General features: G+C 46.4%; 1 protein-coding gene across 1 annotated transcript in view; it reads right to left on the bottom strand.

Annotated features, from left to right (window-relative positions):
• The window catches only part of LOC139756736 (sushi, von Willebrand factor type A, EGF and pentraxin domain-containing protein 1-like), a 151,557-nt gene that overhangs the window by 20,827 nt on the left and 116,058 nt on the right, over positions 1 to 14,672 (bottom strand). The window contains 7 exon segments of the mRNA XM_071676449.1: positions 713 to 804; positions 1,410 to 1,583; positions 3,933 to 4,115; positions 7,534 to 7,713; positions 11,792 to 11,965; positions 12,694 to 12,870; positions 13,202 to 13,393. Coding sequence (XP_071532550.1) covers positions 713 to 804; positions 1,410 to 1,583; positions 3,933 to 4,115; positions 7,534 to 7,713; positions 11,792 to 11,965; positions 12,694 to 12,870; positions 13,202 to 13,393 — 1,172 coding nt within the window.

The following is a 14,672-nucleotide window of genomic DNA, read 5'->3' as shown; positions in this document are numbered from 1 at the left end:
GACCTTTGAGTATGATGATATGACCCTTGACCTGACTTTTAAGGGTCAGGTCAAAATGCTAGCGAGGTTATCACATCCCAGGGTCGTACCTTCGTGATCAGGGTCGTGGTCAAGGGTTGTACTTCCAGGTTCAAGGGTTTCAGGGAAAGCTGCAGGAAAGTGAAGGAACTAAAGCTGATAAAAGCTTATCTGGAAGATTTAGCTGTAGGAGACAGCAAGGAAAAATTTTTGAAATCAGTTGTGGGAGAAAACTGACCATAAATCACACCATGAAAAATGCTTTTACCCCCTCAAGACACGCTGTCTGGGGAGCCAATCATTACCACCCCCCGTCACACACACACACACACACACACACACACACACACACACACACACACACACACACAAACATATACCGTCTGGGGAGCCATACATTACCAGCTTCGCCTCTTGCACCATCTGGGGAGCCACCCAATACCACCCCACCACAAACACACCATCTGGGGAGAAACCGTTACTACCCCCCCTACCCCTCACCACCATCTGGGGAGCCAGACACTACTCCCCCCACCCCTCACACCATCTGGGGAGCCAGAAACTCCCCCCCCCCCTCCCCTAAGTAATTTAACCACAGACATTTTTTCCCCAGGAGACGAAACCAGATGATCTACTCCTAGTTAGGAAAAAAAAAGCCCTATCTAAAAGACGTGAGGTGGTAAGGGAAACTCGCCTTCTTGACGTAGGAGCGGTAGTCGTACATTCCCATGTTGCCCACCAGGAGGACTCGGCCGTGTTCCAGCTCTCCTGGAAACGGGCAGTACACTGTGGACGAGAGTAGACAAGGTCATCACTACACGGGTCATCATCTTTACTTGAGTCATCATCACTACACGGGTCATCACTACACGGGTCATCATCATCACTACACTGGTCATCATCACTACACGGGTCATCATCAACACTACACTGGTCATCATCATCACTACACGGGTCATCATCATCACTACACGGGTCATCACTACACTGGTCGAGGTCATCACTAAACGGGTCAAGTCAAGACGAGAGTAATGATCATCAGGTTGTGAACCTGTCTCCTCCTCCCAGCTGATTGGCAGCACTGTAGACTACCATGGTATATCCTCCTCCTCAGGCCAGTGCCTAGCTCCTGCGACCTTAGACACACTGCTTAACCTCACCTGATTCCTCATGAATCAGGTGAATCTCCCTCACGCCTCAGAATGACCCGGATCTAATATACTTTTTCTTAAAAAGCTCAAGTTATTTCTTGTTCTTATGTACACAGAAATAGGTTAGATTTACGAAACCATACGAAAACGATTACAGATTTGAGAAATAAGGTGATTTTAAGGCTTGAAGAGTCACATTAGTTCGATAGGTTTCGCTCAGGTGTCCCTCGTAATACTCACCCTCCTGACAGCTGGGTTTGCTGCTCGTCCAGTTGCCGTAGTGGCATCGGGTTGTCGTGGGCCCCTGCAACTGGTAGCCGTCCTTGCAGCGGTAACGAGCCTTCTTGCCGTGGTCTGTTTTCGGCGCTATCACCATGCCATGGCGAGGCCGATCTGGGAGCTTCTTGCATCGAGCTGTGTCGCACGCGCGTGCGGGGGTGAGAGGGAGAGAAAGAGAGAGGAAGAGGAGGAGAGTATTATTAAGGTCGAGGAATATAACATGAACGGTCAGGAATATGAACCCAAAGTAGCTTTTCATGGTTGGGGGGGCAGATAGGGGGGGTCAAAAAGGGTGTTTGGAGGGTGGATGGGCGGTGTCAGAGAGGGTGTTGTGGGTGGGGAAGGGGAATACTGCTGCTTCTTGGCTGGTCGTGAGTTAAGAGCCAGATTTAGCAGTTCCAGGTTGTGTTAGAGGCTTACAAAAGAAAAAAAGATAAATGGTTGGTTGGTTTTGTTCGTGATCAGTATATATATGTTGTGGGTTATAGATGGTCAGTGTGGTATGTAGGTATGTGTGTGTGGACTCATAAGAATATATATATATATATATATATATATATATATATATATATATATATATATATATATATATATATATATATATATATATATATATATATAATGTTTGATAGATTCTTTATGAAAAACTGTAACTGTATACTCTCTCTCTCTCTCTCTCTCTCTCTCTCTCTCTCTCTCTCTCTCTCTCTCTCAAACCCAGCAAGCAAGGGGGGGGGGGGAGAAAGGACACCTCCTCCGCCATTTCCTGGAATAACTGGAAAACCTGTACGAATGCCAGGCACGTACGCCAGTCTGGGGAAGTGGTTCAAAGAATGCGACCCTCGTCATGTGCACTGAGACGGGGAGGAGGGAGGAGGAGGGAGGAGGAGGAGGAGGCGGGAGAAGAGCTGTAAGATGAGACACAAGGTTTTTTTACCCCCCTCCCTCCGTCTCTCCTTGAGGTTTCCTGGCTATAGGGTGAGCTGTGGTGATGACGAACAGAGGGTGTGGGTGATGCGAAGCAGAGGGAAAACAGATAGACGGATCATTCCATTTTCGACCCGTTTGGAGATGATGAGTAACGAGAGGAGGAGGAGGGTGGTGGTGGTGGAGATGAATTCATGTCAGTGTCTCCTGGTGGTGGAGAGTCTCATGATGGTGGAGATGGATCCATATCTGTGTCTCATGGTGGGGGAGATGAATCCATATCTGTGTCTCAATTTTGGTATATATATTAGAAATGTGCGACGCGAATAATTTGCATTGTACGCTCCGGTACCATCTTATGTATTCGTGTTCGTATAATCATACATCAGAAGGGAGTAACACACGAGGATAGGAAAAGATTACTCCATAACTTTTACTGTCTTGATTTCATATGCATGATAAAGGACCTGTATGTCTCTGTGGTCAGGAGAAATTCACATCACGTTTGGTTGTATTAACCTCAAAGTTATGCAGGCAGTAGCAAAAAAGGGGCGAGTCAGTCACAGTAACACAGCTCCACGTCTTTAGAGATGTGTTGAATGGCAGCGTTGTGGGGTGTGGAATTCTGTCGTGAAGACCTTAGAGATGTGTTGAATGGCAGCGTTGTGGGGTGTGGAATTCTGTCGGGAAGTCCTTAGAGATGTGTTGAATGGCAGCGTTGTGGGGGGCGGGAGTGGGACGTGTGTCGTGTGCCCGTTTTCCAAATCATGCGAGAGATTTGTATTTCGGCGGAGGTGGAAAGCAAATTCCTTAAGGTGGAATTATGGTTATTGTCCACAAGACAGGTTGCTCCAGCACCGCCTCCACGTCTTAATGTCCTTAAGCCAGGAGAGGAGGGAGCACGTCCCGTGTTCCCTCCTCTCGCTGGGTCCACCGCTGCGTTTGTAACCCGTCAAGAGGAAAGGGACGTCTGTCTGTGTGACCCAGCATGGCAAGGGACGTCTGTCTGTGTGACCCAGCTTGGGAAGGGACGTCTGTCTGTGTGACCCAGCTTGGGAAGAGACGTCTGTCTGTGTGACCCAGCAGGAGGGAGACCCGTCTTCATTTGTGACCCAGCCAGTTCAGGGCCTTGTATCTGTGTATGTGACCCAGCAGGAAGAAAGCCCCTACCGTCTGTCCCTGGGCTGGGCTTGTGGCCCCGGGGAAAGCAGGTAGCAAGACATGAGCTATCAAGGAATTGCCGTTTGTGAGGCGGGATTCGATCTTGGAGGGGGGGAGTGGAGGAGCTGGGAAACCCTTGATTTACTCATATATATTTACTCTCTCTCTCTCTCTCTCTCTCTCTCTCTCTCTCTCTCTCTCTCTCTCTCTCTCTCTCTCTCTGGCCTTTCAAGCCTTCAGGCAACCCGACCCTCTCACGCTTGACAGACTCCACACTCCCTCCGAGGCCTCCACACCGTCCTGATTGAGGAGGGTCAGTATCCACACACACACCAGGCTGACAACGAGGTGTAGTCAGCAGGTCCAACCAAGTCTTGAGGACCGGTCTGTACTCACCTGGCTGGCAGCGAGGGTAGTTGGTCCAGGTGCCGTTGTAACAGAGCGAGGGTGCTAGGCTGTAGGCCAGTTCGTAGTTTTCGTCACACTCCACGTCGATGGTGCTGCCATGTGGAACCTGTGCTCCCGTGCGCGTCTCGTTGCGCAGCTTACCGTGCTCAATGGTCGGGACAATGCACGGCGCTGCCGGGAAACCTCAGAGGTCACATAAGGTCACGGTGAAGTGCTGTGTGGAGGTGGTGGTGTGGTAGGGGGCGGAGGGGAAGACTCTACACGAGATGGGCAATAGACTCGACTGGGTTGAGAAGTTGATATGCACTCTATACTCTTGAGGGTTAGAAATGGCTCTAGAGCAGCTAAGCTGATTTACGTGAAAGAGGAGGGATTGGGAGATCTCTCATGAGATCAGTCCAAAATAAATGTGACGTGGAGGTTTTTACATGAAAAAAAAAAAATGGGTTACATTTGTGAAGATGAAAATTATACTTAATCTGCTGAAAGAATTAGAGTTTGAAAGGACCAAAATATCTCATACTGAGGTGAACATTATCTATAGTATGACTTAAGAGATAAAGGAAGAAGCACGTACTAGAATATTAGGATAAAGGACTAGAGATGGAAAGTATCACACGTAGAAAATACATGTGATAACCCCCTAAAAAAGAGAAGGATTAGGAAGTTAACAGAAAATCTCTGAAAGCTTAACTTAGATGATCGCTGGTTGAAATCCTGTTTTCTACAAGGTGGAAAACTGGTAAAGAGTTGATATAAAGCACAGAGGAGTGAGGAGGGGGTAGCCTGAGATCTTGGTGGCCTATGACGCCAGTGAAGGGGCAATAGGACAAGCGAGGGAGGGAGGGAGGGTTGGTAGAACCTGGCGTCCATGGGACAAATGGGATCTGTGTTGATGGTAGAGGAGGAGGATGAGGGGAGGGGTAGGCAGTGATGAGGGGTGAGGATGCTCATGAAGAGGGAGAATGGCTGGTGAGGTAGGGGCAAGGAGATTATGAGATGATGAGGAAGATTAAGGGAAATAACCAATACGTAGGAAAAGACAGAACGAAGATGAATGATGGATTTTGGTTATGAGGTGGAATGAGTTGGTGACGCATATGGACGACAGGAGAATGGATTGGAATATAGGAATATTCAGTCATGTGAATGTTGAGCAACATAACATGAAAGATGATGATGTGCACGAATCAGATGTTGATGGATACGAATCAGATGGTGATGATGGGTACGACTCAGATGGTGATGGGTACGAATCAGATGGTGATGGGTACGAATCAAATGGTGATGGATACAAATTAGATCAGTGAGACAGAGAAGTGAGAAGGTTACAGAAGCAGCTGGTGGCGAGCGTCATGCCTGGGGCGCCCTCCAGCACGAGGACGAAGCAGTGCCACAGAACCATCCTTCTGGAGGAAGGCAAAGAGCAGACACAAGGCCAGGTCTCCCATCATCATCATCATATACAAGTATAAACACAAGAAATAAACTCATTAACCACGTGTAAGGCTGTTCGACGTGGGATCATCCTACAAGGCAAAGGGGCATGTGTTTCCGGAGACCTTTATAGCATTCATTTGTTTCCAGGCTGAAGACACTGAGGTGATGTGGTATCTATTCCCTGATAAGATTCTCCCCTTCCCCTCCCTCCAGAGCTTTGCACTTTCGTAGGGCAAGGTTACCATCAGACGCAGCACGAAGCATTTGGCATATAAGATGGCGACTCTGAGAGCAAGAATATTTTCCAAAAGACAGCTGAAGGCTGTCGATCTATAGAACTGTTAAGGTATTAAACAGTACCTGAATTAGTTATTTTATACGACGTGAATTATAGGATAGATGTAATGCTCAGTGTTTAACAGCTGGTCAGGCACTGAATCGTTATTATTTTTGACAGAGCAGCCATATCACTGAAATGATTTTGGTCTCCATAATGCTAGTGAAATTTTGCATAACTGTATCATTTGGACGATGGTTTCTACGGTATAGAAAGGGTTCGTTGTACAGGAGGAGGTGGGCATCCGCAATACTTGGGGGGTGGAGTTCCACTATAGTGGAGGAATAGACTTCACTATAGTGGAGGAGGAGGAGGAGGAGGAGGAGGCTTCTGGTATACTGAAAGAACAGGAAAAGGACTCCTCATTGCCCCTTTGCCCTGCAACATACCTTAAAAGGGCCGTCCTGCTTGAGCTCAAAATCCTTTGAAATAACATGATATATATATATATATATATATATATATATATATATATATATATATATATATATATATATATATATATATATATATATATATATATATTGTAATATGACAATATAGGAAAGGAAAATACCCTTAGTGCCAACCAAGCATATTACATATTTTCCTCTAGACTAATGCTATAAAATGTGAGATATAGTGTGGAACTCGCATGACAGAAGTACAGATGATAAATCATATACATTATATACATAGGTTATATATATATATATATATATATATATATATATATATATATATATATATATATATATATATATATGTATATTATATATACAAAAACATGAAGCAAAAGAAACATCCCATCTCTTGGCTGTATCGTGCACTGGTTTCCTACGTCTAAGCTGAACAAGTTGTTAGTGGGTGGTTACAGGGGCAAAATAAATGACTTCATGTGTCTCTGTTCAGCTGTTGAATGGTTGTAGCTAAATGAACTCTGTTGTGTTGGTATGTGCGTTCTGATTGCTCAACGACCTTCAGGTCTTGTCAGAGAGACGTTGGTGTGAAGGGACGAGTGGTTGGCGTTGTATTCAGAAGGAGAATGGCTTAAGAATTGACCAGCTGCAGACAGATATTTGCCCCCCACAAAAGTGACGGGGATATATGATGGAGCAGATATTTACCGTCGAATCACCGGATGAAGACACAACTTAAAGACTGATATTGGAAACAGAGGAACGATTACCAAGATCTGTGTTCTTGTATGACACAGATCTGTATTTCATGAGTTTGATGAAACCATTTGAGATGCTATGCAAAGTCTTAAGGGAATGAACACATCTGTAATATCATCCTGTATTGTGCGTGTGTCTCCAACAGAAAATGTTAACAGGCATTACAGATACTAGAGTAAAAAGCATTTTTTTTTTTATATATTTTTTGGACGAATACTCAAGAGAACTTAGAAGTTATGGGCCTTAACCAGTTGTGGGGGTGAGTGGTGGGATGTCTATCGCCGTCGCTCTGTGTTCAGTGTCCTGTTCACAACACAGGCGAACGGAGCATCATGGTCTTGGTGGGGGGGTGGTGAGGCTACGGTGTTCTCTAAGGTGGGGTTCATTGTGTAGTATTCTGTACTGTGGTTCCTCCTGACGACTTTCCCTCACCCCCTCACAAAGGATGGATCCAGCCAGCCAGCACCACCACCACGCAAGGGGGGTAACAGTGCCTTCAAGATGTGTCTCGAGGTACCTCACATACAAAGTAACGTGACCACCATCTTAAGGGTCTCGAAGGATGGGAAGGGCTTTTCCCTTTGCCCCCTGGAAGTACAGGTGGGGTTTTTTTTTTTGGTGTGTGTGGGAGGGCGTGGGCGCACACAGGACTCACCCAGACACATGGGCAGGGGTTTGCTCCAGGATCCGTCGGCCTGGCACACAGTGGACTGGTCCCCTTCTATTGTCATGTTGGGGTAACACCGGAAGATGACCGAGGCGCCGAGTGCCGTGCCCTGCTCGATGTTATCCAGCCAGCCGTTGGAGAGGTACCCGGGATGGCCACAGTCGATCTCTGAGGACACAACCCACCCCGACACTCACCTCACATGTCATCTCCATTACAGGTATAAAGTTAAAGGTGCTGAGGGAGGAGAGAGAGAAAAAAAATATGGCATGCGAGAAAAAATGTGCACAAAAGATATAAATGATAAAGATAAGAGAAGGGGAAAAAAAGGGGGGTATATACATTTTTCTTTTTTCTCCTACCAGGAAAATCCTTGGGTTGTTTTTAGATGGTTTACTTGGCATTCGAAACGTCCGCCCATACCATTAGAGAACATGCAAAACCCGTTTGAGGTTCATAGAAAAATAAATCGTCTTTTTTTTTGAATAGCAATCATTTATGTATTGACTCTGCGACAGGTTTTTTTTTAGACTTGATCGCTGGGGTGGAGACAGACAGACGTCCCTATGAGGATCATTTCTCTATGAAACCCTTTGATCGTCAAGGCTGTGGCACTGAGCACTGTCATGCACAACAGTGATCATGCTGCTGCTGGAGCGGCGGCTATGCGAGGATGCAGTAGGCAGTGCAGAAGCCGTCAAGGCGAGGGCTTAAAGGTGGAGAGGGGTGGGGCGCGGGCGGCTGATGGCGGGCGAGCGGGCGGGCGGGCGGCGAGGGGAGGGGGAGGCGTGGTGGCGCCTCCCCCCCAAGGAGACATACATACCGAAACACTTGGGCAGGGCGTGAGACCAGGTACCGTTCTGCTGGCAGACGGCTCGGTGGTCTGGATGCCCCTCGTATTCCATGTTGTCGTTGCATCGGAACTCGATGACGGCCCCGAAGGTGGTGCTTGGCCCGTCCAGCCAACCGTTGTACAGAGGTCCAGGAGACCCACAGTTGATCTCTACCGCCAAGCTCACCCGTTACTGCACTGCCCCTCGCCCCTTTACTACCCTTAACCATTTACATGACTATGGCTAACTACTCTAACCACCACTATTCTATCCTCAGCCGTTACTACCTCCTGAATGGTCTAATCTTGACCTTCTATACATCGAAACTGATCATCACTTCTCTTCTTCTCCTCCTCAGCCGTTGCTGTCACACCAGTCACTACAGGGGTCACTAATCCATCACAGGTACACTCCGTAACCATCGTCACCTCGGCCCTCTCTCACAGTCACACTCCGTCACATCGTTACTCTGGTTCTGACCCATTACTGTCACACATACAAGTGAGCAACGACCTCCCCACACCGCTACCACCACACTTTCCACTCCTCGTCCCCTCTCAACCACAGTACCCCCACCTCCTCCCCACAAAACAGTAAGATTATACATGAGTGATAAGCACCACACACACACACACACACACACACACACACACACACACACACACACACACGAGTCAGGTGATAGATGGGGAGGGACGCAACTGCAACTACCGGTTGACAACAGAGAGTCATGCAGAGTAAGGGGGGGGGGTGTGTGAAGAACGTAGAACTTCTCAGTCAGTAAGGAGGTGCTAGAAGGGAATCTCAACAAAAGAGAGAGTTTTTAAAAAAAAAAAAAAAGGTGTGGAAAAGGCATTTGTTACATGTATATTACATTAGACTAAAGTTACGTTGTGGTTTAGAAAAGGTCTTATTATCTCTAAGTGAGTGGAACCATCGTCCTCTTGGGTAATGGATTCGAAATGGACCTCATTTGAATCACTATATACATTTTGGGAGCCTGTTTCCCATCTGGTCTGCTTGCAGCTGGTATACCTGTTTCCAGCTGGTTCTGTTCCAGCTGTGATTACCTTAACGAGTTGTCCTGAAGAGTTGCCATTGCCCAGGAGACGAGGGCTCCACACCAGGATTAGATCTAACTGATCCTAGGTAAAAGATCACAACACTAAGATGTCATCAACTAAACTTTAGAGTATCATCATTATTATTCGTTTGTTACATTTCTGAAAACGGGATTAGGAGAGGTTAGAAAAGACCTGTGGTGGTTAATGAAATCCAGTCAAGGTACGAGGGTGCAGAAGCTGATTTATGTTTTAGTGTGTGTTTATTATTTGTGGATTTAGTTCCCAACCCTTACATATATATATATATATATATATATATATATATATATATATATATATATATATATATATATATATATATATATTTCTCACTCCCTTTTTTTTCTGTACCCTTATACCACCCTCCCATCTCCCTGATCTCTCATCCAGGGTTTTTTTCCTCGACGGGTCTTCGTGTTATAAACAAAAGACAGGAAGTTCTGGGAGGCCCGAGTCCAGGCAGACTCACTCACTCCCTCTCTCTCTCTCTCTCAACGAGAGATGACGTAATCATTCACTTCCTGTAGATGTCACTTATGATCTGGCTGACTGAGGTCAAGGGACGGATCGTCTCTGCCACAGTGGATCTTCTTGTTGCCCTCGGGGGGGGGGGGGGGGGGGGGGGGAGCGTTCTGCTACGCCAGGGGGATGAGCAAGGGTGGGTGGCAGAGAGTGTACTGTGCTCAGAAACCTCGATTGCAAGATAGATTGCTTTATTGAGGACATCATCATCATCATCATCATCATCATCATCACCAGCGTAGATCCTGATTGTTAATGTGGCTCATTCTTTATGGATTTTTTTTTTCCCTCCCTCGTACACACAGGTACACCAGGGTATGAATGTTAGCTGCCGTGACATAGAATTAACCACATACGTTCCTTGAAATGGAGATGGTACAATGCGTCGGGAGGAGGTGGTTGTCCACGGTGTAGAATGTTGTTTGGATGTGATTGGTGATGCATGATAAACCATGACCCCCTCCCCAATCCCCTAAACCTCCTAGTGTCACCCTAGTAATAGAAAGGAATTAACATCTACTCACATTGTCACCCTAGTAATAAGATTGAACTGTTGGACTTCCTAGTATCACCCTAGTAATAAATGGTAACTAGTGGTGACGCCCCTCTAGTATCACCTTAAAGATAACTAGTAACCCCTTCAAGTATCACCCTAATTACAGCTAGTGACCATTCCTAGTATCACCCTAATGACCAGAGACATCTAATGACTTTCCTTGAGTCAGCCTTGTTATCACAAACCAATAGTGAAGCCTCGTAGCGTAAACCTAGTAGTCTAAGACCACTTGTGACCTTCTTGTGATCACCCTAGAGATATCAAGGGTCACTAGTAAGTACTCAAGCATCACCCTTGTAACTAGAAGAGAACTAGGGAACCCCCACTGTCAACACAACACCACGGTAAACTAAGGGAAACAGTGTACCTCCCCCCCACCCCCAAGTCATGGGGCAGGTGTACCCCCAAGTTATGGGGTAGGTATACCCCCTAGTCATGGGGCAGGTATACACCCCTAGTCATGGGGCAGGTATACACCCCTAGTCATGGGGCAGGTGTACCCCCAAGTTATGGGGTAGGTATACCCCCCTAGTCATGGGGCAGGTATACACCCCAAGTCATGGGGCAGGTATACCCCCAAGTCATGGGGCAGGTATACCCCCCTAAGTCATGGGGCAGGTATACACCCCTAGTCATGGGGCAGGTATACACCCCAAGTCATGGGGCAGGTATACCCCCAAGTCATGGGGCAGGTATACCCCCCTAAGTCATGGGGCAGGTATACACCCCAAGTCATGGGGCAGAGCATATCCTCTTCCTGGTATCACAAGTCAACTTTTAACACCCTAGTACAGATAACAACAGCATGCAGCTATGGCCTCGTTACCTCGTCTCCCCATTTCTCTGGTATTTTGTACCCCCTAGTATGAGATGTGGAGCCCCTAGTATACGACGAGATACCTCCCCTGGTCAGCTAAGGCAACAGGTAACTTCCCTAGTGGGTTACGTGGTACCTTCCCTACTCAGCTAGGACAACAGGGAACTCCCACTAGTACAGGACGTGGTACCTACCCTGCTCAGCTATGACAACAGGTAACTCCCACTAGTGTGTTAATGGTACCTCTCCTGCTCAGCTAAGACAACAGGTAACTCCCCCAAGTGTGTTACATGGTACCTCCCCTGCTCAGCTAAGACAACAGGTAACTAACCCCCCAAGTGTGTTACATGGTACCTCCCCTACTCAGCTAAGGCAACAGGTAACTCCCACTGGCACAGGACGTAATGCAACCCACGTTTACAGATGGGCTTCACGCCGCTCCACTTCTTGTCGGGTCCACAGCGTCGCGTGGTGGAGCCTACGATCATGAAGCCGTAGTCGCACTCGTACGACACGACGGCGTTGTACGACACCGCGATGAAGATGGCCTTCCCGTTCTCCGGGTTCTCTGGGATGTCGCACTGCACCGCTGTGGTGAGGGAGGGAGAGGAGGAGGAGGAAAGGGGTTAAGAACGATGGTTAAGGAGTCACTTCCAATAGAAAAAGGGAATCCAATGTAATTTGACAAGCATCAGGACGGATTATATTAGGGATTCTATTTTTCTTTTCTTTTTTTTTAACTATGATTTTTATTTCTTTGAAAAAGTGAAAACATTAGATTTTTGTACGTAAAAGCTTTTCGATTTCCAGTGAGGTTATGTGTGTGATTCTAACATGGGTTATTGCTAGGTTTAGGATCAATAGAAACTACAGAGCAAAAGTTGTCACCATGTGAAACAGCAAATCAACTAGAAGCAAGTGTTGAAAGCCTCTGAAACTTAATTTGGCAACAGGACAGAAGAGTTGAAACCATTCGAAGCTTCGAAAAGGAGTGGGAGGGATTCGTTGAATCCATGCGAAGCTTCGAAAAGTAGTGGGAGGGTAGAGTTGATACCATCCGAAGCCTCGAAAAGTAGTGGGAGGGATACTTTGAATCCATCCAATGCTTCGGAAAGTAGTAGAAGAGTTCAAACCATCTGAAGCTTCGGAAGGTAGTGGGAGGGAATAGTCGAAACCATCCGAAGCTTCGAAAAGGAGTGGAGGGATACGTTGAATCCATCTGAAGCTTCGGAAAGTAGTCAGAGGGAAGATTTAAAACCATCCGAAGCTCGGTGCGAGAGACCAGGTGAAACACGACAGTATTAGCAAACTACTCACGTGAACAGGTAGGCAGTTCATGGGGGCTCCAGGCCCCATCATGCTGGCAGTAGTAGTTGCTGCGACCCACTAGTTCGAAGCCCGGCCGACACTGGTACGTCACGCGACAGGAGAACGTGAAGCAGGACCCTTCCTTAAAGCCATTCAGGATCTCCCCAGGGTCGCCACAGGTCTTGGCTGCCACACGAAGGTGGAGAAACGTTCCGGTTATGATAATTGAGAGAGAGAAGGAGGATGCAAGCGTTTCCATTGTGGCAGATGGCTCCAAATAATTTCATGTGTCTAGGTTCGAGTCCTGGACAGGGCGTCTGACCCACAGTCAAGCAAGCTGTTCATCATCCCTTGTAGGGGTTGTAGTGTGCACATAGGTGCAGCTATGAGGATAAGAACAGGTATATGGAGGAGTTTAAGAGATGGGGAATCTCTCCCTATGATGCATAAATAAACACACACACACACACACACACAGTCATGAACTACCCACATGCACGAGACGTGTTCTACTCACGTTCACACTGTATCTCTGGACCAAACCACTGCATGGTGTTGTTGTAGAGGAAACACTTGGCCACATCGAAGCCCCTTGTGGTGTATCCCTCGTAGCAGGAGTACTGGAGTGTCTGGTTCACTTCGAAGCGGGTCTGGCCCTGCATACCGTTGTGGCGGGCGAAAGGTATGACGGGAGGATCGGTACAGTACACTGTAGGAGGAGACAGAGAGAGAAAGAGAGAGACTATTAGAAGGGATGAGTCCGTGTGTGTGTGTGTGTGTGTGTGTGTGTGTGTGTGTGTGATCAGGCATAATAAAAAAGAGAGGGAGTTGGTATGTGTGGATGGAGTCGAAAAAGAAGTTTGGATTATGTTTCCTAGAAATCAAATTTCCGCGTTGGATCAAAAAAAGGTGGGGACCTCAGTCCAGCGGCTTCTTATACCCGTGCAGGAACCTCTTCCGTCAAGGGTTACCACCTTCGAAACTCTCTGTATCGCTATTCCATTCTCTTCATCTGTAGCCAGGACTCATACGATATGCAAATCACCTGTGCCGTGGCAGGCATAGAATCTACATAAATCGTCTTGGAAGTGTCAAGGCAAGTTTTCGATTTGAAAGTTTTTTTTTTTTCCTTTTTCTATTCTCATAGAAAGTAAGAGTTTAGATCGTTTCGTTTGATCCTGTAGGGAAATATTTTTGCAGGACGGGAGGTTCCCTCCCCCCTCTCTCCCAGTCCCACTTCACACGAGGCCACACGAGGCCACACGAGGCCACACGAGGCCACACAAGGCCACACACCCTCTGAATGTTCGAAGACCCACCCCTTTCACTGGCTCCTTGAGGAAAGTTTCAACTTTAACTGGTTCTGTAACTTATATACTCTGTTGTTCATTCTATTTGCTGTCATTTACGTGCATATGTGATGATATGTCACGTGTTATTTACATATGATATATATAGCTCAGATATATTGTTTATTTGTTTCGTATGTGCAGCATAATCATGCAGTGATGAAGTTATTTTATGTCTGTATTGTGATCAGAATCATATGGTTTCTAGAATAATACAGACAAGTGTTTAAAACAAATTAATTTACGCCTTACATTTCATATTAGTAATTACTCAACCACCAAACATGCCATTACTGACCATCCTCCTTGACCCCGATTCTAATTCCCTCAATTTCCCTCCTTCCCTTCCCTATGCTATTCCCGTATCGAACATGTACACTACAAGGTTACAAGCGGGAGCAGACATGTCCATTGGATCTGGTTGGTTGACATTTGCCAATTATCTCGCCGGGAAAGAATTCTATTAAGATTCGTGAAGTTTGTGATTATTTTGTATAAAGCTGAATATGATACCTTTAAAAAAAGGACAGATTTAGGCTATTTTTTTATTTTTTTTTAAGATTATTAAGCAAAAGAGTTGCAAAACTTGTGGGAAATGTGTACTTATTCTTGGATTTAGCATCAATAAGCATTTTTCTA

The sequence above is a fragment of the Panulirus ornatus genome, chromosome 23 (assembly GCF_036320965.1).
Source record: "Panulirus ornatus isolate Po-2019 chromosome 23, ASM3632096v1, whole genome shotgun sequence".
NCBI classification, from domain to species: Eukaryota; Metazoa; Arthropoda; class Malacostraca; order Decapoda; family Palinuridae; genus Panulirus; species Panulirus ornatus.
Note: the sequence above shows the minus strand (reverse complement) of the source record. Positions and strands in the feature narration are given on the sequence as shown.